General features: G+C 43.6%; 3 protein-coding genes across 9 annotated transcripts in view; 2 read left to right on the forward strand and 1 right to left on the reverse strand.

Annotated features, from left to right (window-relative positions):
- Positions 1-13,571, forward strand: taf1 (TAF1 RNA polymerase II, TATA box binding protein (TBP)-associated factor). 7 transcript variants are annotated; one of them, XM_086179458.1, is made up of 42 exons: positions 1-34; positions 1,309-1,423; positions 1,612-1,735; positions 1,827-1,943; positions 2,173-2,295; positions 2,506-2,747; positions 2,868-3,083; positions 3,168-3,410; positions 3,495-3,726; positions 3,840-3,947; positions 4,027-4,194; positions 4,381-4,508; positions 4,888-4,995; positions 5,097-5,270; positions 5,361-5,534; positions 5,722-5,826; positions 6,594-6,794; positions 6,892-7,033; positions 7,206-7,262; positions 7,425-7,555; positions 7,639-7,719; positions 7,813-7,962; positions 8,048-8,167; positions 8,327-8,502; positions 8,593-8,825; positions 8,913-9,120; positions 9,214-9,385; positions 9,517-9,728; positions 9,912-10,020; positions 10,113-10,211; positions 10,304-10,481; positions 10,579-10,646; positions 10,767-10,889; positions 11,000-11,092; positions 11,195-11,279; positions 11,363-11,430; positions 11,518-11,634; positions 11,954-12,061; positions 12,220-12,315; positions 12,446-12,659; positions 12,756-12,930; positions 13,042-13,571. In XM_086179458.1, exons 2-42 carry the CDS (start codon positions 1,310-1,312, stop codon positions 13,253-13,255), a joined length of 6,006 nt encoding a protein of 2,001 aa, XP_086035584.1. In that variant the 5' UTR covers positions 1-34; position 1,309; the 3' UTR covers positions 13,256-13,571. The 7 variants fall into 7 exon arrangements, with proteins under 7 accessions (XP_086035584.1, XP_086035585.1, XP_086035586.1 ...); XM_086179459.1 differs by lacking the exon at positions 1-34 and adding an exon at positions 211-568 and having other exon boundaries at positions 10,770-10,889; XM_086179460.1 differs by lacking the exon at positions 1-34 and adding an exon at positions 211-568 and having other exon boundaries at positions 9,214-9,379.
- On the reverse strand, positions 13,564-21,484 carry LOC147248779 (SLAIN motif-containing protein-like). The gene is made up of 10 exons (XM_086179106.1): positions 21,303-21,484; positions 20,311-20,336; positions 18,763-18,886; positions 16,892-17,025; positions 16,689-16,814; positions 16,474-16,572; positions 16,348-16,394; positions 16,125-16,239; positions 15,866-15,994; positions 13,564-15,363 (listed from the first exon to the last, which is right to left on the reverse strand). The coding sequence occupies exons 1-10, from the start codon at positions 21,482-21,484 to the stop codon at positions 15,119-15,121; spliced, it is 1,227 nt and encodes a 408-aa protein (XP_086035232.1). The 3' UTR covers positions 13,564-15,118.
- The window catches only part of slc6a7 (solute carrier family 6 member 7), a 9,878-nt gene continuing 6,564 nt past the window's right edge, over positions 19,919-23,232 (forward strand). Inside the window, exons 1-4 of the mRNA XM_086179465.1 lie at positions 19,919-20,163; positions 21,271-21,508; positions 21,985-22,116; positions 22,973-23,183. Coding sequence (XP_086035591.1) covers positions 20,098-20,163; positions 21,271-21,508; positions 21,985-22,116; positions 22,973-23,183 — 647 coding nt within the window. The 5' untranslated portion in view covers positions 19,919-20,097. The remainder of the gene's footprint in view (positions 20,164-21,270; positions 21,509-21,984; positions 22,117-22,972; positions 23,184-23,232) is intronic.

Consider the following 23,232-nt stretch of genomic DNA (forward strand, 5'->3'; position numbering starts at 1 on the left):
AAACACTCCAGGACCTGTGATGTCAAGAGAGCAAGTAAGGCCCTTTATGTCTTATAATTTCAAAATTTAATCCATCAATTTATTCGATACTGGAGATGAACTTAGAAAATGATAATATAAAAATGCATTAGAATACTGAAATAAATCCAAAAATCATATTTTGTGTGCTTTATTACAGGAAGTGCCGAGGCGCTTCACTGTTCATCCGGGTCATATATCTGTAGCTCAAGCTAGCTAGCTAGCCAACTAGATGTTCCTCCACTGTTTGCAGTCCACGGCAGTGCAAGAGACAAAAACAAATGTTTACTGAATGACTGTTACGACTGCATCAAATGCATGTTTGTGCTTTTTTCATATTGGGTGCACGGGGTAGCATGTAATAACGCTGCAAAGAAATACATGTATGTAAATACATGTATGTATGTAACATGTTTTTTGGCTAGCTCAATATTCGCTAACGTTACCTTGCCAGACTGAGCGGGACGGTAACTTAACTTAGCATTCATCTAATCGGATATCTTTCGGGGTAAAATAAAGTTTTACTAAACTGGAAGAGAGCCCAATCAAGGTAAGCGGCAAAGTTGCATTTACAGTATGTCTGTTACGTTGTTTTCATCCTATAGCTAGCATGCCAACGTTAGCAATAGTTGTAAGTAATCAGGCTTACACTCCACGAGAGTTAGTGTAGTGAAGTTTTTTTTAATCATCATCATTATTACAAATCGGCGGGTCAAAACTGGCTCTTGAACATTTAATATGTATTTCTGTAAGGATTGAAAATTTATAGATGAATATTGCAGTTACAGGAGGTTAAACGGCTTGTAGCAAAACGCTTACAGTAGGAAAAAATCAAACTTGGTTAACAGACAAAACAGCTGTTACAGTGTCAGTAGAAATGTCAATTACAGACATTTGCTCTTCAACAGCAGCTCAGAGTAAATCATGAAGGGTGACATGAATCCTCACTCGGCAGTTTGTCTTATATTTCTCAGGTTGTTCCCCATGTATCCGTTGTGTCTTGATGCCTGCTGCAAATCAGATTTCCTTGGGTCAGAAATTAACTTGGAGCTAGACCATCTATCACACACTGCAGTAATAGAGGCATATGTACAATGTTTATGCAACGTAAGCAGCATAAACGTTGGTAACATGGCAGGTATTGGGGAATATTGCTGCATATTTCTGCAACATCCTTCCATTGTTAACTCAGTTTCACTAGCAGTGCAAAAAGAATGCATGATTATTCTGTCACTGTCTGATGTTCACATTTAATGTTGCACCCATGAGTTAATGTTCCCGATCTGTCAGGATGTCCGACTCTGACAGTGATGAGGAGCAAGACCGCCCTTTCTCCATCACTGGCTTCCTCTTTGGGAACATCAATGAAGATGGCCAACTGGAGGATGACAGTGTCCTGGACAATGTGAGCGTCACAATTATGATAGTGTTCATCGTTATTTAAGATCAAATGTAAAGGTGTACTGTTAGACATAGCACACTGTTCCATTTCCTGCCTAAATACTGTCTTTTGTTCAAACCTCATTCAGATCTATGTTTTTATTGCTTATTGTGGCTTTCTCTTCTTTTTCCACTAATTCTTTTTCACCCCAGGAGTCCAAAAAGCATCTGGCTGGGTTGGGTACTCTGGGTCTGGGCTCACTCATTACAGAGATCACTGCCAATGAGGATGATGATCAAGAGGGAAGCAAAGATTCTAATACCATGGATGCAGAGGGTAAATATATATGTGTACATAGGTTTTCATATTTTACAATTTAAATAAGAAGCTCAAAGGAGTGATGTTTTCAATATCTTACCTCTTCCAGGCTGGGTGAAAAGCACTGATGATGCAGTCGATTACTCTGACATCAGTGAGGTTGCTGAGGATGAGACTAGGAAGTACCGCCAGGCCATGGGGTCTTTGCAGCCCACCAGGAAAACAGGTTATCTAATAGTTCTCTTCAGCTATATTCAGTTATACTTTACACTCATTCAGTTATAGTACGAATAAATGTCCTTGCCTGGACTTTTTTCCTAAAAGCAAATTTTTGTAACCTTGTAATTTCTGCTACATTTTGCGCTATCAAAATAACATTTTATTTCATTTTTATGTGACAGTTTAAGTCATACTTGGAAAGTTTTCTAAAATACTTTCAAATTCCTCCATTGTAGATGATGAGGATGACTACGATGCCGACTGCGAGGATATTGATTCGAAGCTCATGCCTCCTCCACCGCCACCGAGTCTTCCTACAGCTGCTAAGAAGGAAGAACCCTCCACTCAGAGCACCAATGGTAGTTCACTATGAACCAATCCCTGAGGAGAAATAGTGTTTTGCTTGTCTTATTCCATGGGGGGGGGGGGGGGGTGAGCTGTTTACAGAAGTAATTTGCTTTATTTGGAATGCATACCACTCTGGGTAATAAACTCACGCTAGGTGTTTATATTTTGGACATCTCCTAATAAAGCTCTATTCTCTGGTTTGTCACTGTGTCTCCTCACAGTTGGGGAGGACGGTGATGGCATCATCCTGCCGTCCATCATTGCTCCATCCTCTACTGGTGACAAGGTTGATTTCAGCAGTTCCTCAGACTCTGAGTCAGAAACAGATCGTCCCTGTCAAGGTTCAGGAGATGGAGGCCCCCCAGATAGGCTCAACCTCCCACTTGCTGGCATCATGCACAAAGATGCTGCCAAAGCACTACCCAGTGTCACAGAGCTCTTCCCTGAGTTTAGGCCTGGAAAGGTAACGAGGCTTTAAAGTCACTACACATATCGAATCTCAATCATTGTGCATGCCATGTTTTTTTTTTCCCCATCACCACCTACAATGACTGCACTTACACTTTCTTGCATATCCAACCAGGTGCTGAGGTTCTTACGGCTGTTTGGTCCAGGAAAGAACATGCCGTCAGTTTGGAGGAGCGCTCGGAGGAAGAAGAAAAGGAAGCACCGGGATACTCAGCCTGGGACATCACCTCCAGAAGGAGAGCCCATAGATTTAGGCCAGGAGAAGAAGTCTGGATGGGTTTATGAGTATGCACACCCTCCACCCCCAGAACAGTGTCTCTCAGATGATGAGGTGAACATTCAAGCTGCAGGCTCTCACACGGACCACTGAGTTGTCATCATATCCAGTGTCTCACTGCTTTTCTGTACTACCCAGATAACCATGATGGCTCCCGTAGAATCCAAGTTTTCACAGACTTGTGGTGATGGCGACAAAGAGGCAGAATCTCGACCTAAAGTCGCAGAATGGAGATATGGTCCTGCCCAGCTGTGGTACGACATGCTAGGCGTCCCTGAGGATGGAAATAATTTCTATTATGGGTTCAAACTGAAAGAAGTGGATTCCAGTGAGCCCGAGAAGCTGGATGCACCAAAAGAAATAACCACTACTGCTCTGGAGGTTTGCAAACTTTTAAAGCTGTAGCTGCACACAGTGAGAGACTGCTACTGTCTGTTACTGATATATTTTATGCCGCATCTGTAGGATGAGAGGTGGGACGATGATATGGACGGTCATAACTCCGATGGAGATGTGGAGAGATCACCCCTTGAGAACGAGCTCTTTCTGATGGTCACTCAACTGCAGTGGGAGGATGACATTATTTGGAACGGAGAGGATGTAAAACACAAAGGCACCAAGACTCAGCGTGCCAGCCTGGCGGGGTGGTTGCCCTCTAGCATGACCCGCAATGCCAATGCTTACAATGCGCAACAAGGTGAGAGGCGTGGTTTTTCAGGTGCTAACTCAGTTCTCCGTATATTATCACAGTATAATTAATGTTGATAAATCAAATGTGTGTGTTTGTGTGTAATATTTTCTCTTTTCAAGGGCTGACAAGGAGTAATTCTCAGTTGGTGCCACCCACACCTCCTCCCATGCCCAAGACATCCTCAATGTCTGCATCCAAGCGGGAAAAAAACACCCATGATAATCAAGGCATGTGGATTTATTGGTCATTGTGAATCATAATTAATCCAGACTTCATTTCTCAGTCTATATTTCTTTTCTTTCTCAGCCTCTCATGAAGAAGATGCTCCCTGGTTCTCCATCTTCCCCATTGACAATGAGGAGTTGGTGTATGGACGCTGGGAGGACAACATTATCTGGGATGACCAGGAGATGGAACACATGCTCATGCCACCTGTTTTGACACTGGATCCCAACGATGAGAATATCATTCTTGGTAGATAAAAAAAAAAAGAAACTTTTGTTGTTGGGCTGCATGTTTCCCCAGTGTGGTGCTTTGTTCGTAACAGTCCTTCGAGGAAAAATGATGTAAAATGTATAAAGGGGTGCTGCTTCTGTTTTTGAAAGCCTAAATAACAGGGATGTGACCTTTCTTTCTCTTTTTTTTTTTTTTTTTTTTTAGAAATTCCTGATGAAAAAGAAGAAACGACATCTCACTCCCCATCAAAAGAGAATAAGAAGGAAACGGCAATCAAAAAGAGCCGCATCCTGCTGGGGAAGACGGGAGTGATAAAAGACGAGCCGCAGCAGGTACGCCATCTCCTGAAAACACACGTTTGACTAGAGAGAAGAGAGAGAGGAGGAGGAGTGTTGCTCATTAAGTTCAATGTTCAATGGTATAAACCACCCTTTCATTGTGCCTACCAGTGTCTGACTTAAAACATGGATCTAAAACCATTTCTATTCGAGCTGAAAATTGTCAGATGTTTCTCTAATGAGAAAAAGTAAAGGTCACCTCGTGAAAGAGCAGATAAGGCAACATAAAATCAGCCACATCTTGCACATGAGGTGTGCCGCACCTGAAGAGATTGTTGTAGAAAAGGCCTCAGTGTGTGGGCTGTTACTTTGAAATGTTTGATTGAGAATTATATTTTAGCTGATACAATGACATCACTTCCTCTTGACTCAGAATATGTCACAACCTGAGGTGAAGGACCCCTGGAACCTCTCCAATGATGAGTTCTACTACCCCAAACAGCAGGGACTGAGGGGGACGTTTGGTGGTAACATCATTCAGGTAAAAAAAAAAAAAAAAAAGTGTGTGGGGGGGTTACCACCATCCTGGGGAAGCCAAGTCATGCAGAGAATGTTTTATCAACTGAATTGTTCCTTAAACAGCACTCCATCCCAGCACTGGAGCTGAGACAGCCCTTCTTCCCCACCCACATGGGTCCCATGAAGCTGCGCCAGTTCCACCGATCAACTCTGAAGAAGTACTCGTTCGGGGCGTTGGCTCAGCCGGGTCCCCACCCTGTCCAGCCACTGCTCAAACATATCAAGAAGAAGGCCAAGGTGGAGCCCTGCTTCAAATCAGTATTTTAACTCGGTGAATCTACAGGTAACCCTTCTATTCACATTAATGTGTCAATATTTTGTGTGTAGATGCGAGAGCAGGAGAGGCAGGCGTCAGGAGGCGGAGACATGTTCTTCATGAGAACCCCTCAGGACTTGACGGGTAAAGACGGAGATCTGATCCTGGCTGAGTACAGTGAGGAATACCCACCTCTCATCATGCAAGTGGGCATGGCCACGAAGATCAAAAACTACTACAAAAGGGCGAGTATTCTATGAAGGAGCACTTCAGTTACCTTGAAAGGAGAAACTATAACTTTTGGATATTTATCAAAGTAATGTAAGAGATGTTCTATTCATTTCAGATCATCAAAGTCTATTTGCAAACCCCAAACTTGTCATTTGCTGTTGAATGACTCTATTTACTTATGTAATACATTTTATTCTTCAGAAACCTGGAAAGGATCCTGGAGCACCAGACTGTAAATATGGAGAGACCGTGTACTGCCACACATCCCCTTTCCTGGGTTCTCTGCATCCTGGACAGCTGCTCCAGGTCAGCTTTGTTAGTCAATACAGATGTATGCAGCATCACTGGTCCGTACGGATGGTCATGATTAACCGGAAATCCTTAATCTCAGTAAACAATTGATAAAGTTTCAGGTAAAACTGCTCCCATTGTTGGCCACTTAAGCGAGGCTTTATCTTTGCCGTCCTGGGACATCAGACATTCTTGTGACGCAGATGCTAGCAATCACATTCAGAAAATATAGAGTAAACATAAAGTAAAATAAAAATATGTAAACAAGTTTGAGCTGGGAGTCTCAAAGTCAAGAGACCAGCCTCCACACTTGGCCAGTTTCAGACCAAACCAGGTACTGTGGTAGTGTAGTTGTTAACTCTATTTCCCACTTGTATGACGCAAGTTGTGGACTGTCCTCCCAACTGCCATGCGAGACAAAGAAGTGTCTCAACCTTTGACATGGACCCTTCCTCAATTTCTTCTCCATGAACTCCCCGAACAAATAGGCACCAGGCAAAGGAAGATGATTGCTATTGTTGTTTTGCAGCATAGCCAGACAACAGTGATTATTCTTTTTATTCGAACAGGAGTCTTCCAGTTTTATGTCCATTTTACAGGATTTGCTAATTTGGTTAAATTCTGGTTAACCCCAGAACATGTCAACGTGCTAATCCTGAGAATGAAAGATGTCTGTCTTGCTGAGGACTGAAGTAAACCCAGTCTGTTAATGAAATGTTGAGGTCTTAAAAAAATGCAACAGAAATCTTCCTCTCTGAGGTGGTATGTCTTGTTTCTTTCAGGCATTTGAAAACAACCTTTTCCGTGCCCCAATCTACCTGCACAAGATGCCAGAGACGGATTTCTTGGTTTTAAGAACGCGACACGGTTACTACATCAGAGAGATTGTAGACATCATGGTGGTTGGTCAGGAGTGCCCCTTGTATGAAGTTCCAGGGCCCAACTCCAAACGAGCCAACACTCACATCAGAGACTTCCTTCAGGTACATTAGGTTGCCTGACTTCTACCAGACGCCTAAGCCGGTGAAAATGCACTCAACTTTAACCGTCACATCTGTGTTCTTTTTTTTTTTTTTTTAGGTGTTCATATACCGCTTGTTCTGGAAGAGCAAAGATCGTCCCCGGAGAATCCGCATGGAAGACATAAAGAAAGCCTTTCCATCACATTCAGAGAGCAGCATCAGGAAGCGACTCAAACTTTGTGCTGATTTCAAACGCACAGGTAGAACTGTCACATGAACTCTGCTGTCTGTATATCCACTGTTCATTTCCTCTCATTTAATGTTTTAAGCCTCCCCAGTTGTGTGTTGCATCAGGGCAATACTTAGGTTTTAAAGAGAAACTGTGCTGTGTGAGCTCAGCAGTGTGTGTGTGTGTGCACCTTGAATTGACAGAAAAGAATCTGAGCAGGGAAAGACTCTGTTACACCTACTGTGGATTTTACCCTGAAGGTAAGATGGAGTCTGAGGACTGTCCAGCACACAGGGTTTAGCATCCACATATGACAGGAAAAATACAAACCTTGACTTGCTCTCAAACTCGTGTTTTGATGGAGATCAGGAATGTTGCTATGTGTAGAAAAAGTCCTAAAGTTTTTTTTGTCTTTGCGCCAGGGATGGACTCCAACTGGTGGGTATTGAAGCCTGACTTTAGATTACCCACAGAAGAGGAGATCCGAGCCATGGTTTCTCCAGAGCAGTGTTGCGCTTACTACAGCATGCTAGTGGCTGAGCAGCGACTCAAGGTAACAGTCTTTGCTTCAAAATAACAAAGTGGTACACACAAGTGAGTATTATGTACATGGCTCAAGGTATTTTACTCCCTCAGGATGCTGGATACGGTGAGAAATCATTCTTTGCTCCAGAGGAGGAGAATGAAGAGGACTTTCAGATGAAGATTGACGATGAGGTATTAACCCAAGTACTCCTTCGTGCTTCCAGTAATTAAAAAAAACAAAACCAACAGTTTTGCAGTGTGCTGATCCAGTTAAACCTATTCTAGGTGCGGACAGCTCCTTGGAACACAACAAGAGCCTTCATCTCTGCCATGAAGGGGAAATGCCTGTTGGAAGTGACAGGTGTGGCTGATCCTACAGGCTGTGGAGAGGGTTTCTCCTACGTCAAAGTGCCCAACAAGCCCACTCAACAAAAGGTCGGACCAATTGAACCAATTGAACTTTCTGTCTTATTCGAGTATAGAGGATGAGTGAACACTGTGGTCTTGTGCACTTTTCCAGGATGACAAGGAGCCACAGCCTGTCAAGAAGACGGTGACGGGCACAGACGCTGATTTGAGGAGACTCTCCCTGAAGAATGCCAAGCAGCTGCTGCGCAAGTTTGGTGTTCCAGAGGAAGAAGTAAGACCGTAGTGATGATACTGCCATAACTGTCTTGTCCATCACAGCATGGATGCATTGAATTAAATATATTTCATTGTTCTTTCTGTTTTGTTTTCAGTTCGATCAACATATCTTAGTCAACGTTTCCTAGAATGACTGTGTTTTACTCTTTGTTAGATCAAGAAGCTGTCTCGCTGGGAGGTGATTGATGTGGTGAGAACCATGTCCACCGAGCAGGCGCGTTCCGGAGAAGGACCTATGAGCAAGTTTGCCAGAGGTTCTCGTTTCTCTGTGGCTGAACACCAGGAACGGTACAAAGAAGAATGCCAGAGAATCTTTGACCTGCAGAACAAGTAAGATATGTCTGTACTATGTATTTGTCATTCAGGAGTCCGTAGGTTTACACCTCAACTTAATTTTTGTCCTAATTTTCAACACCACAGGGTGTTGGAGTCGACAGAAGTGCTCTCTACAGACACAGACAGCAGCTCAGCAGAAGATAGTGACTTTGAGGAGATGGGAAAGAACATTGAGAATATGCTACAGAACAAGAAGACCAGCTCCCAGCTGTCACGGGAGAGGGAGGAGCAGGAAAGGAAGGAGCTGCAGAGGATGCTAATGGGTGAGGAGAGTGACCGTGACAACAAAGGGCGAAAGGAGCGGCGCAAGGGCTTGTGTGAGTCTTTGTCTCTGGATTTTAGAGACTATTTTGGTACACTGAATACGTCTTAGTATATGTCTCTAACTTCCTTTCACTCTATAGCCAGTTCACTGTCAACCGGCTCCCATAAAGATGACGACACATCATCAGTCACCAGCCTGAACTCCTCAGCCACAGGACGGAGACTTAAGATCTATCGTACCTTCAGAGATGAGGATGGAAAGGAATACGTCCGCTGTGAGACAGTGCGCAAAGCTGCGGTCATCGATGCCTACACCAGAATCAGAACGACCAAGGACGAAGAATTCATGTCAGTCTCACTTTTTGTCAGTGCCCAAAGTTTCACTTCACCTTTTAATAATGAATGTTAAATGACTTGCGTGGTGTATCTTTGTGGCTGCAGACGAAAGTTTGCCCTCTTTGACGAGCAGCACAGAGAAGAGATGAGGAAGGAACGGCGGCGTATTCAGGAGCAGCTGAGGCGGCTGAAGCGAAACCAGGAGAAGGACAAGATCAAGGGACCACCGGAGAAGAAGGCCAAGAAGATCAAGGAGAGGCCAGACCTCAAGGTAAAAGTAAGCTTGCTGATTCAGTACTATATTATTCTTCAGTATGTTGTAGATGTTAGTCCTACAAACAAAAGTTGATTACATTTGCATGTGCAGGTTTGTCGTCATGTTCCTCAATGTTTGCCTCTCTTCCCTAGCTAAAGTGCGGCGCATGTGGAGCCATCGGGCACATGAGGACCAACAAGTTCTGCCCACTGTACTATCAGACCAACGCTCCTCCTTCAAATCCAGTCGCCATGACTGAGGAGCAGGAGGAGGAGTTGGAAAAGACTGTCATCCACAATGACAACGAGGAACTGATCAAGGTGGAGGGCACGAAAATCGTGCTTGGCAAGCAGCTCATTGAAAGGTGGCGCATTGCTTTTTCTTCTTACGTTTGATGTATGTCAACAGCCCATTTGTGCTTCCACTTGCAGAAGGAAATGATCAAGCTGTCCAGTATGCTTGTGTTCATGGCCAAATAGAATCAGATACAGTTTTAACAATTGCCACTCTTTTGTTCAGTTTTTAATCCAACTTTTTCCCCCTAAAGTGCTGATGAAGTGCGCAGGAAGTCTTTAGTGCTCAAGTTCCCCAAACAACAGCTTCCTCAGAAGAAGAAGAGGCGTGTAGGCAGCGCTGTGCACTGTGACTACCTCAACGTAAGCAAAGAAGGCTGTACAGCGTGTTTTTAAACTTTTAAAAGTGAGGTCCCTTTAGCTCATCTTAACACTGTTTGTATTTATACGTACAGAAACCTCATAAGGCGATCCATCGCAGACGCACTGACCCCATGGTGACCTTGTCGTCTGTGCTCGAGAGCATCATCAACGACATGCGGGATCACCCCAACGTAAGATCTCACCTCAGTATCTAATCGCTCTGACACTCCTCTACAGATTTTCGTTTTGTTCATTTTTAAATACCTTCGCCTCTTCTGAACAGACGTACCCCTTCCACACGCCAGTGAACGCCAAAGTAGTGAAGGACTACTATAAGATCATCACGCGGCCCATGGACCTGCAGACGCTGAGGGAGAACGTACGCAAACGAATGTACCCATCAAGAGAGGAGTTCCGTGAAGCAGTGGAGGTCATCGTCAAGAACAGCGCCACCTATAATGGTAAAGATGATGATATGATTAAAGACTGGAAAATGATGTTATTGCTGGTGTTTTAAACCACATGAGTGAGTTCATATGGTTGTTTTTCTTCTACTAGGAGCAAAACATCCGATCACACAAGTAGCCCAGTCGATGTTGGACCTGTGTGATACCAAACTGAAAGAGGTGAGTGCTGAATGTTATTATGTCATACTTAGCAATATTTTTTTTAATACATTTCCATATTGAGGTGTGTGTGCGTGTGTGTGTGTGCGTGTGTGCACACGCGCGTGTGTGTTTACACAGAAGGAGGACAGACTGGTTAGGCTCGAAAAAGCCATCAATCCTTTGCTTGATGATGATGATCAGGTGGCTTTCTCCTTCATCCTGGACAACATTGTCACCCAAAAAATGATGGTCGTTCCTGATGTAAGCCTCTCAGATATCTCCCACCACAGCTGATTAATCTGAAAAACCTAATAAAAACACATACAGCAGAATTATAAAGCTAACTTCCTCAATCCCTCCTTCCTCTGTAGTCATGGCCATTCCACCATCCTGTCAACAAAAAGTTTGTTCCTGATTACTATAAGGTGATTGTGAACCCCATGGATCTGGAGTCCATCCGTAAGGTGAGAGTCATAAAGGTTGTCACTCATTTGAATAAATGTCAGCCATCTGAAGCCTAACTAAAATTCAGTGTAACTATTCATCTACCTGTCCTCCTTCAACAGAACATCTCCAAACACAAATACCAGAACCGGGATGCGTTCCTCTCAGACGTCAGTCTCATCCACACCAACAGCATCAAGTACAATGGTGACTGTGTTAACTGTCACAGGGCAACTTAGAGTGGTCTTTGGTTTACAACAAGCAATATTAATCCTCTGTGTCTTTGTCAGGTTCAGACAGTCCTTACACCAAGACGGCACTCGATATTGTTAATGTGTGCAAGCAGACCTTGGCCGAGGTATGTTGACTCAGCAGTTTGTTGCTGAAGACCTTGCCGGTGTCAGAGAGCTAAATGTTTTGTTGTTGTTGTTGTTTTTGCCTCTAGTATGATGAGCACTTGACCCAGCTGGAGAAGGACATCTCCACAGCTAAAGAGGCTGCTCTGGATGCAGCAGACTTTGAGAGTCTGGACCCAATGACCCCTGGGCCATACACACCACAGGTAGGACAGCTGTTGGTTTCCTTACACACACACACACACACACACCCGTCCCCCCCACCCCGCCCACTCACAACTTTTTATAACAGGCCAGCAGGAAGTGTCCACCTCTCTGCAGTAGTCTCCTCACTCCTCACCACACCTCGCAGTGCTCCTCCTGCTCTTCTTCACTTGTACTTTGTACTAACTCTCCATCCCCAAGTTTCACTTCTGTAGTTTCTTCACTCTAGTGTCTCCTTTCTCCCAACTTGTGTGTTTTTCTCCGTCATTCCTGCCGTCTCGCCCTGTCTCTCCGTTTCTTGCTCTGTGCGGTGTTGGCCAGCCTGCTGATCTGTTTGACAGCGGTGCTTCAGGGAGTCTTCCCAGAGAGCCCAGCAGCCTTTTCTCTGAGGGACCTCTAGTGGTTGCTCCAGAGAAGAGAGGGGGGCAGGTATGGAGAGAGATGGAGATCAGGCTTGCTAGCCCATGCCACCTCTCCTCTTGAGATTACATACTGTTGTTGTAACTGCTACTACAGAAATATCAGTCTCTCTCATAACATCAGCTCTTTTACTTGTGACTTGACCTTTTTATCGTTCTGGCCATCAGGGCCGCCACGGCCGAAGACCTGGAGAAGAAGAGTCAGACGTGGACATTGAAGGCTTTGAGGATGAAGATGATGGAAAACCCAAGACCCCTGCTCCTGTAAGTCATTATCATCATATGAGAATCACATTTATTTCAGGTCGTGCCATTGTTGAGGCCTAAAATCTTCAATCTAACAAATTTTTGACAATATTGTCTGAGCTTCACTTACTCGGTTGTGTGTCTCTAGGCAGAGGATGCAGAAGGAGATCTTGAGGATGAAGATGATGAAGAAGAGATGTTGCTTCCACCTCGTAGACGCATGCATGACCAGGAAGAAGATGAGGAGGAGGAAGATGGCAGGTCTAGCCGCCCAGCCCAAGCTAGCGTCTTATACCAGGACTTACTCATGTCTGAGGGGGAGGATGATGCAAGTGAGGAAGAGGGGGATAATCCTTTCTCCTGTAAGTCAGCCTGGGGGGTGCGGATGTAATACAAGATAAAAGCAATGTAAACATTTTAAGCTTGAAGCTACAAAATGTTTTGTGTGTCACCTGCAGCCATTCATCTGTCAGAGAGCGGCAGTGACTCTGACAGAGAGGTGGATGTGAGACCTCCACCCCCACGGAGAGCTCAGGACACAGCCCGTATGGGGATGGAGCAGGATGAGAGCATGATGTCATATGAAGGGGACGGGCCTGATGACGGGCCTCACATGGAAGACAGCAATGTCAGGTACAACAGGCCTGGGTGCCACTTGGATACCGTTTGTAGCATTTGTTCTACGTACAACTTCAACAGTGTTTCAAACACTTGTGTCCTACATTGTTCTTTCATGTGTCTTAGTTACGGCAGCTACGAGGAGACGGAGAGCCGGAGTCAGATGCAGCCTTCAAGCATGGGAAATGGAGACTACGGCATCAGCGAGGAGGAGGAAGATGAAGAGGATGAAGCACGGAGGCGAGGCCCCGCTGTGCTTTCTCAAGTCCAACTCAGTGAGGATGAGGAGAGCGAAGAGTTCAGATCCATTGGGGGAGACAGTGATTTAGAATCGGACTAAACAACACGTCTCTTTTTTTTATGCTGTATCAAGTGAACATTGTGATTCTTATTTTAATATTGAGAAATGTGGGATTTCTCTGGTAAATATTTTGTACAGTTTTATTTTGTAAATGATGGTTAGAGCTGCTTCATGTTAGCTCTCTCACTGTAAATTAGTTTCTTTTTCACATGGAATGAAAAAAATCATTATCCTATCATTTGTTTTGACATTGGAAGTGTGTGCGTGTGTGTTTTAACGAATTCATGCTTTCAGCAATTCCATTGTTATAAAAAAACATAATAAACACTGACTTCTTAAAGCTTTGAATATCAATCATTTATTAGAAATGTACATGAAAGCAAGATATAAACCATTTTGACAATATTTTATTTTAAAAATGTTGATTTAATTAATGAATTGCTTCATGTGAGCCAACAGCAGGGGGTGCTAAAACATCAAATTATAATTCTGCTTAGAAACAATTACAATTCTCTATTAAAGGTGTATTTTGATCAGACTGGATGCGTGAACACGCCAATATTAACTTGAGATTAGTTGTATAAGTCGTCTCATCAAGTTGCTTTTGTTTCCTACTATTAAAATCTAAACAGTAACTTCCCTCTTCAGTAACACCTGTTGAGTTTGGTTCCATTCAGGCAGAGCAACAGCCAACAACAAAATAACTAAACAGAAAAAATGTCTTGTAACTCAATCATTATTATTGACATTATGAATATCACTCGAGTGGAAAAAGAGAAGATACATTTTCAAAATAAACCACACCAAAACCCCACCTCTTCATCCTGTTAACCACGACTGTGGTTAGGAAGAGGTGGTAGATTAGACAATGAGCACAGCATTTAAAACCTGCTTTCTTTGTTGTGGCCAGCAAGGGGAACAATGTTTCCAATAAAACATCTAATTGTATAGAATTATTCAAGAGAATGACTCATCTCACCTGATTTATTCTCTCAATAAACATTACCTTAATGAGTTTTCAGTCCCAGTTAATTACTCTTCAGTTCTTCTTACTTTGTAAATCATTTCCTCACTAAAAAGGAAATAGATGATAAACTTGGGTATGATTTAGTGTGGGATTACCTTGTGATCCACAAGTTGCTACCATGGCAACCTCTGTGTGATTCAGTGCATCCCACCTCTCAGTCCACTCTAGCGCCTCCATCTTACCTAAATTTGCTCAAATCTGGTAGCAGAAAACAAGATGTCGACAGACAAAATCCTGAAGGCTTTGAATGAGAGTCTATAAAGCAACACATATCTATGCCCACATACTGTATATGTTCAACAAACCGGTGGATGGGGTCACGTGTTTTGTTTGTCATATTTGTTACCATCCTGTTCATTTCCTGTTTCCACAACCAGCAAAGATCAACTGGCCAAATGTGAGGTTTACCCTAACTTCCACATCGAAGTCATCACTTAATGTTACACAAATCTAAATGACCGTTACTGATACACTTTCATGTATCAGGCAGGCAACAAACTGTTCAAACAATTTGTGTTGAGCTTTTGCATGTGCAGCAAACACACACACACACACACACACACACACACACACACGACACAAAAGACAGTGAGATTTCTTAGCACAGGAAGTCTTGACAACACAAAATCTACACCTGCACGATGCATCCGTCACTCGCAACACACTGGTGTCGCTACCTTCTGGAGGAAGTTGACTCAAAATCTTGACCCATTTGACAATAATTCCACACAGACATCGAATATTTTTACCCACGCTACATTCTAAACCAATTTTTCTGCAATGTAAATACAATCACACAAATAAATAATCAAAATATCGCATTACATTTTATGTCCATCTGGTTGTGATATTATCTTATTCTCTGGCAATACCGTTCACCTGCGATGGGATGGAACGAATCTCCCCCAGGCGACGGTGGTCTGTCGCTCAGGTGCAGCAAAAACACGCTTATGTACAGACAGAAATCCTTTAGCAGAGTGAGGGATCCTGCAGGGGCTGAGAGAGTGAGACCTCTGCAGGTTCTTCGTGGACATCTGGACCGAGGACCCTTTGGAGCTCAAGGATGCTGCAGGAAGTGATGGTGACCCCCAACTTGATCCCAGTCTGGCAGGCGATACACCTTGAACACAATCACTGATATCAATGAGGGTGCCTTGTATGGCTGCTTCAGTGGAATGTACAGCTGCACTTTTATCCATTCCAGAGACAATAAGAAGTAGATGAGTGTGATGATACAAAGATGGATATCTGCAGTTTGTTGTGTTTTCTTTTTATGCTTCCACAGCTTACGTTGTCCATGTGTCTGTACAAACATTCAGCTGTCCCACTCTCATTAATACGATAACTCAGGAACCCCTTGATGTAACTGCTTCAAATTTAGCACAAAGATCCATTGGAACTTGAGCAGGAACTTAAAAAGATTTTGGCGGTCAGAGGTCAAAGGTTGCTGTCCCTTCACTTAAACATAATATCTCGGAAATGCTGTGAGGGTATTTTGTCAAATAGAGCTAAAACATTAACTGGGACTCGAGGATGAGATTTTGGTCAATGGTCGAGGTCACTGTGACATACACACGTCACAAAGGAATAAACAATTGCAAAAAAAAAAATATGACTCATACCTGTTGCTGGGTGAGTGATTTGATCAGCAGCATGGCAGTCATCAGTTTCTAAACTTCGGCTGTTCCTAATAGCCTGGAGGGAGCGAAGGCTGGTCTGTAGAGGTGACCTGGTCCTGCCTGCTGATGTTCCTGCAAAACACATCATAGTCACCTCACTCACAGATCAGATCAGATCAGATCAGATCAGATCAGATCAGATCGTGAAATTAAATCGTGAAATGACGTTTGATGAATCAGAAAACCGGCACGTTCTGTGTACCTTGATTCTGAGCAAGTTTGAGTAGCTTGAACTGAGTAACCTGCTGGTGAAGTCTGGCCAGTTTGGGACTTTGGCAGCTCTGTTTAGCTAAAGGTCTTGATGAGGCAAAAGGAAGCTGCCAACAACAGGAATATTAAATTTTAGTTTCTGGAGTGAAGTCATCATTATCATCATTGTCATCAACACTGAATTTAAGCTTTGGCTCTAAAAGTTGAAGCAATACTTGTGAGTCAGGGCTTCTTCTGGGTGAAACGTAGTCCTGTCGTAAACCTGGAAGACATCAACAAAAGTAATCTTTATTCAGTATTTGTATACATAAGAACATCAAAAAATACTCCTTCATACTCACTGTCTTCCTGTATACGAGCCATGATGTGGACGTCAGTGATGTCCTGCAGTCTGTAGCTTGAGGTTATGGAGTCATGGGAGACATTCAGCTCATCTTTATCTGTGCAGATTGATAGATGCAAGACGTGCCTCTATTATATGGGATATATAGATGAAGTAACAAATATATTTGCAGGATAGAAGAGTTTCCCGTAACTCTAACTGCTATGGTATTACCAAAACTGTTAGTGGTGCTGTGTATTGTGTTGGCTGATGTTTTGTAAACGGAAGAATCTGCAGTTGCTTCGTCAGTTTGATGGAAAACTGCAGGACATCTGTAGAGGCGGCTGCTGTGGGAGTGGCCTGACAGGAGAAAGAACAGTGAGGAGGCAGGCTGACCACACAGGGAATCAGTCACAGAGTGTTTGCTGCCTGTTTACTTTGATCCAGCTTGTTTATTAGTCGACGGCATGCTGCCTCCATCTCAGGGCTGGGGTTATCCAGGACTTGTCGACACCATGTAAGGGCAGACTCAGTGTCCACAGACACCTGCTTCTTTGGAGACTCGTACAACCTGCGAGGAATAACTCATTTCAGTCACTTAGATGGAACATCATAATTGTTCAGCATGTGAGGAGCAAACCTGGTTTTATAACAAGTTAACTTCCAAAAGCTGCATCCACCTCATTAGGCTGCACCTTGTGCATTATAACGTTAGTTAAAGTCCTGGTTCATGTTCTTTTCTCCTTTAAAGGAACACACAGACTTTTGGGAAAAAATGCTTATTTAGCATCCTCTCCAGAGCCAGACGCAAGGTAGACACCCTTCTCTCCTCTGTGTGCAATAGGGAGCTGTCGCGCAAAAAGACCTGCTGACTGCTAGTTAGCTTAGCACAATGAATTGTAGTTGATGGGAAGCGTTAGCATACCTCAGTCAAAAGTCATCAAATAAATCAGGTTCAAGATCTTGGTTTAACAAGAAGTAATCCTCCTTACCCTCTGTAACAAAGTCAAAGGCCATGAATAGTAGTCACTCTTTTAGTTGTCAACAAATATTTTGTTTTGTTTACAGAATTACATTTTATGCAGGTCACTGTGCTCAGTAGTTCTGATTCTAAATTGATGACTTTCGACTGTGGTATGCTAACTCATCCTACCCACTATCAATCATTGTGATTGTGCTCAGCTAACTAGCAGACTAACAGCTGGTCTCTGTGGGTCTCTAATGCACACACAGAGGAGAGGAGGGTATCTATCCTAATGGTTCTAAAGCAAACAAGTTTTTTCCTCAAAAAGTTGGAGTGGTTCTTTAAAGTTATTCAGATGGAGCAGATTTAAAAAAAAAACAAAAAACAAACAGATTCTACCCCAGAATATCTGGGAAATATGATGGCACCTACCAACTCTCTTCATCCTCCACGTCATCCTCTACCTCAAGGAGCTCCACCAAGTCCAAAGCAGACTGTACGTCTTGTGACTCCCTGTCCTGCATTTCTTTTTGACTGTTGCTGGAGTTGTACATGGTTTCATCCACAGACAACAATGGCAGAGTAGACCCAGACTTCAGTTGATCTAGTCTTATTCTAGCGTCCATTGCAAAAGACCGAGAGCTACAGCTCTTGAATCCTTCAGAGTCGGGCCGCACGCAGCGGTGTGGATCCAACTTTACATCGTTGTTTTTTAACTCACTGCAGAAAAAATGCTGGTTTGCGCTTCTACCAAACTCCACAGATGGCTGACTGCAAAAGTACTGACTCCAGTCGCTCTGCACTTGTTGGAGTTCCATTTCCAAAATGATCTTCTCAAACCTCCTCACTTCTCCAAGCCCTCGTCCACTTACATTTCACTCTACCGCACTCTTTCAAACAGAAATCTGGCCAACTTATTCTTGATGTGTCAACTAATTTTGCTCAGCACAAAGTGCGACACTCTTGCTTCACCACACAATCTATTGACCCAGATTTCTTGGATAGGTCTGTTAATTATAGACACACAACAGATTGGATGGATTTAGAGACGCATCATGAGCTTACGTGGATTAAAGAGTTTGTGAGTCGTTGCTGAGAAAGAGGAAGAGCCAATCAACATCACACCATCAAGGCTAACCTAACAGCTATAGGTGGGTCAATCAGAGATGTTATAAATGTTAGTTTTCTAGTGCTTTCTTGCTTGAGGGCTGCCTGGGATGTTAGAACTTATGTCCAAAGAACCAAGGAGGAATTATCACAAAATCTAAAAATGATAAGGCACGAGCTGTGCTTGTTGTAATAACAAGGCAACACCTCCAAGGTGCAAAGGGGGCACGTCAGTACCGGTTGGCAGAGCAGGAGGGATTAGCGGTGTGCAGGTGCCTGTGAGCAGGTCCTCTTGATAACACAGGACAGCCAGACTCAATTACTCTTCTTGATCTTGTTTTGTTGATGAGTCTGTCACGAACTAGAATATGGAGGACAAAGACTGCCATAATAACAAACACATAACTTCCCTGATGAATAAATTGAATTGTAAAGAACAAGTACAGGAAGCAAAATACATAATTAACAAATAAATGAGCAGGCTAATTTGAAAATGAGTAAAAATGCACAGAAATAGTGAAATAGAACATGTAACTGGGATATTAACTGAGACCTGTTCTTACTGACCTCATATCTATTTATTTAATCATTTATTGATTTATTCAAGAGATGAGGTCAGTTGCTATCTTCCATACAGTCGGACATGCTGGACTTAAGTGAAGCATAGATTAAGCTGCACTGATCACTTTTTGTGCTTTTGTCAATTTTGATTTTGCACAGATTAAACCAATAAAGCGAGGTTGCCCAAATGTCTTTCCTTGCAGGCCCCAAACTAAAACTTAATGGTGAGCTTTAGATCATTATATAAAAATGAATTATGCCATAAATTTATAGAGAATTCTTACCTCACCAAAAAAAACAGTGATTCACAACATTTCTGTAACATTTATTGTTTGTTTTTGTTTTGTTCTCTCTCTCTTCCTTCTCTCTCTCTCCTCCCCCCTCTCTCTATCTCTCTCGCCTTCTATAGCAACTGATGGGCTAAATTAAACCTTATGTTAGTTCCACCTTTAATTGTTGGCCGTAGCTAGCAAACCAAGCTATGCTAAAGTCTTGGTAATAACATGCACATATGAGATCAATCCATCCAGAAATATTCCCCAAAATTTCAAACAACAGGACACAGCAGTTTTCAACCGATTAATTATATAATCATAAAATCTACCTCGTTCCTTCTCATAGACTCAGAAAAACATTGTTTCTCTTATACCCCAATGTATGATTTCATATAGGCAGTATTCATGTATCATAAATAAATACTGTCAGCTTGTGTCTGTTGTTTAACTTTGACGGTCTAATTAATAGGGGGCGTGTCCTCCGCACCTGCGCCCCTCCTCCCTCCCTGCGACACAACATCCCCACTCCCCACCCCCCCTGCCACCATCACCATCGACCGGCCGCCTCCTGTTACGTCATCGCCGATGTCTCCTAGCGGTGTCCCACTCGGTTAATAGGAGGACTTCCTCAACTTGAAATAAAATTCTGCCGTGTATTTCCAAGAGGAGAAGCCGACGTAAGATGTGGAGCAGACGGATATAGAGTGAGCAGTGACGCGCCACCTGTGCCGCGGAAATGCGGGACAAAAGCGGCGAAGCAGCACCCGGGAGCCCCGCTGTAGTTGGTGCAGTCAGTGCGCAGGTAAGAGCGGAGTTTACCTCCTCTGGCTCTTCGCCGATAGGTCCATATAAAACATGTCACTTTGTGCGGAAATCTTAGACTTTAAAAGCAGGGTAGGACCTTTTTACGAGAGATTAAATTTCACCTGACTCATACGGCGGCACTCACCGTTACCGGAGAGTGGTCCGACCTGTCTGACAACATTACTTGGGGCTCGTCACCCCGGCAGCTACACCTAAACACTGACACACCATCACATCCAGGCCGAGCCCACAGCTCACACACACCTTACTCAAGCGCGCGCTCTCGCTCTCTCTCGCCCCCCCCCCCTCTCTCTCTCACAAACACACACACATACACACACACGTATATTACCTGCAGCCTGAGAGGTTTGCTTCTTTGATTATATATTCACAAGTGTATTGCCAAATAATAATGAATGACAGTTAGTAGTTTTGCTCTTTTTTAGTGCACCTTTGGACAGTGTTCATCAAGCCTTAACTAGTAGGTTTAACTGGGACCTGCAATCATATTACTGTGTGTGTGTGTGTGTGTGTGTGTGTGTGTGTGTGTGTGTGTGTGTGTATGAATAACTGTGATGTTCATATAGCCTGTAAAACTGGTGATGCAAGAAAATTACAATGCTTTGCAGGAGAATAGCTCAGAACATCAACACTAAGTTGGTCAGCCAGTGCATGAATTATTGGTGTTTGAGGAGCTCTCAGTGGGGGGGAACAGTAAAGCAGAACCAGTGTTATCTCCACCAGACTTCCTCCCTGTCCTGACAGGTGAGAATAGTCTCTCTGGTGTTTGTAGGTGGAGAGTTACAAGAACAAAGAGGAAGAAAATTGTGTTACCGGTTGTTGAGTTGTACATGATGTACATGATAAACTCTTACACAATACTTTTTACAGTAAAACTCATACCACCAACATAGCTCTGAGCTAATTACTCTGCATATTTCTGTTTTTTTTTTTTACTCTGTAATTTTATCAGTTGTCACAATTTTTTTAAACTGACCATTTGAACTGATTGTAATTGGTTGTTTTCATATTTTTATGGACATCTGCAAATATTTCTTCTTTACCTTTGATTTCACTATCAGAACTCTCTCTTTTTTATTTGTAGAATTTGGTACATTTGAACGGACATACCGTCACTCAAAATGGCCACAGTCCAAGTACCACTCGTGAATTGGATCCTCAGTTTGAATCTCAAGTCCCGAGTCCTGAACCCAGTCCACCTCTGGCTGTCCCGAGAGAGCAGTGGGGTGGGAGGTACGAGTTCTTGCTGTCTTGTATCGGATACTGTGTGGGACTAGGGAACGTGTGGCGGTTCCCATACCTCTGCTATCGAAATGGAGGAGGTGAGTGGTCTCCAAGCCTGCTGGCTGCCCTTTGAGGCCTCAAATGCTTTGAATGCCTTGGTGTATGTCCATTACAATTTTGTTCCACCTGTTTGAGCAGGAGGCACTCCTTTGCCCGCTCTTGGGTGTGTGCTCCTGCTAATCAGGCTAACTTCTTTTGCACTGGCAGCTTTGTCTCTGGGAACCCTCGAAACGAGCAGCTTGATTACAAAATATTCACTTATCCATGAAGTAGACACAGTTTTTTCCTTGATTACACACCAGACGTGTGGTCTGCCCGTGTTTCCCAGCCTTCTACGCTTTGCATCTGGAACTAAACAAGTTTGAGCTTGAGTAAGAGTAAAGCCGCATAGCGTCTGTACAATAAGCTAACCTGCCTCTACAGGCTGAATACTACACAGAGAAAGCAAATCGTTGCTGTGGATGTCTCCGCGGCACCACCATTCCTCGAACTGACCCGTCTCTAACCTTCGCAGGTGTGTTTCTCATTCCCTACTTCATTATGCTCTTTGTTACGGGCGTTCCACTTTTCCTGATGGAGCTGAGTTTAGGCCAGTATGGAGCAGCAGGCCCCATCACTGTGTGGAAATGCTGCCCTCTGCTCAAAGGTAGTGACCTCCACGCTCACACACCCTCTAATTCAGTGATAGAATTTGTCAAACTTTTGTCATTCATGTTGTTGTTGTTTTTTGTCAGTTGTTTGCAAGTTTCAAGTTTGCAGTCCTTCGATGAGCGACACAGAAACATCATTCTAATTACTCAGACATTCATTTGCATAAACGCATTCCATAAATATAGCACTCAATTCCCTTTTCACGAATCTTAAGCATCCAGTTTGAACGTCTGCATAATTATTTGAGTACGCAGTATCTTGAGGTGACATCACAATGCCCGAACCACCAGCCCAAGGCTGTGTTCAATGACTATTATTAAATGAGCTACATTCGCTCACTAAACTGCCGCGATACGTCAGGTAGCTTCGGTTATAAAGGAACCACACCACGACTTCAACATCACCACAACTCGCTTCTTTATTGTAGTAAGTGTTCAGTGTGATCCATCCATCCATTTTCTACTGCTTATCCTGTTAAGGGTTGCGTGGGGGCTGGAGCCTATCCCAGCAGCCTTTGGGCAAGTGGTGAGGTTCACCGGTCCATCGCAGGGCCAAATCAGCCTCCAATCAGTCCCCACTTGATGTCTTTGGAGTGCAGGATGCACAGGGAGAACATGCCGACTCCACACAGAATGACCCCGTGCCTGAGCCGGGGCTCGAACCTCGAAACTTCTTGCTGTCAGGCGACAGTGCTAACCACTGCACCGCCATGTTCGGCGTGATGATGTTTGAATTCCTAAGCGACCTCCGCAGTCTAGTTAAGCCACTTGTTAGCAACCATAATTTGAAAGACAAATAAAATCTAGCTTTGAAAGTTCTGTTTTGACTAGATTCTGTATCTCCTCTTGTAGGTATTGGCATTGGGATGCTGTGTGTGTCCATCCTGGTGTGTCTCTACTATAACGTCATCATAGCGTGGACCTTCTACTACCTGGGCAGCTCATTCCAGAGTCCTCTGCCCTGGTCCTGTGACGCTTTAGCCAACGCTGCTCTCTGTGGTAACAACACCTCTGGAAATAGCTCCGGTGGTAGAGTCCTCAGCCCCACAGAGATCTTCTGGAAGTAAGAGCAGTTAGCCTCCTCCTTTTATTTGTAAGGGAATCGTGTTTGT

The sequence above is a fragment of the Aulostomus chinensis genome, chromosome 15 (genome assembly GCF_037954235.1).
Source record: "Aulostomus chinensis isolate RoL2024-O1b breed Wild chromosome 15, RoL_Achi_v1.0, whole genome shotgun sequence".
Lineage (NCBI taxonomy): Eukaryota > Metazoa > Chordata > Actinopteri > Syngnathiformes > Aulostomidae > Aulostomus > Aulostomus chinensis.

Coding starts and splice junctions, on each gene's coding strand:
- taf1 (XM_086179458.1), top strand. CDS start 1,310: ATGTCCGACTCTGACAGTGATGAGGAGCAAGACCGCCCTTTCTCCATC. Junction 4,195..4,380: donor CGATGAGAATATCATTCTTG/GTAGATAAAAAA, acceptor TTTTTTTTTTAG/AAATTCCTGATGAAAAAGAA. Junction 9,121..9,213: donor ACCAAGGACGAAGAATTCAT/GTCAGTCTCACT, acceptor TTGTGGCTGCAG/ACGAAAGTTTGCCCTCTTTG.
- LOC147248779 (XM_086179106.1), bottom strand. CDS start 21,484: ATGGGAACCGCCACACGTTCCCTAGTCCCACACAGTATCCGATACAAG. Junction 16,240..16,347: donor GAAGAAGCCCTGACTCACAA/GTATTGCTTCAA, acceptor TGTTGTTGGCAG/CTTCCTTTTGCCTCATCAAG. Junction 15,995..16,124: donor CAAACTTGCTCAGAATCAAG/GTACACAGAACG, acceptor TGTGTTTTGCAG/GAACATCAGCAGGCAGGACC.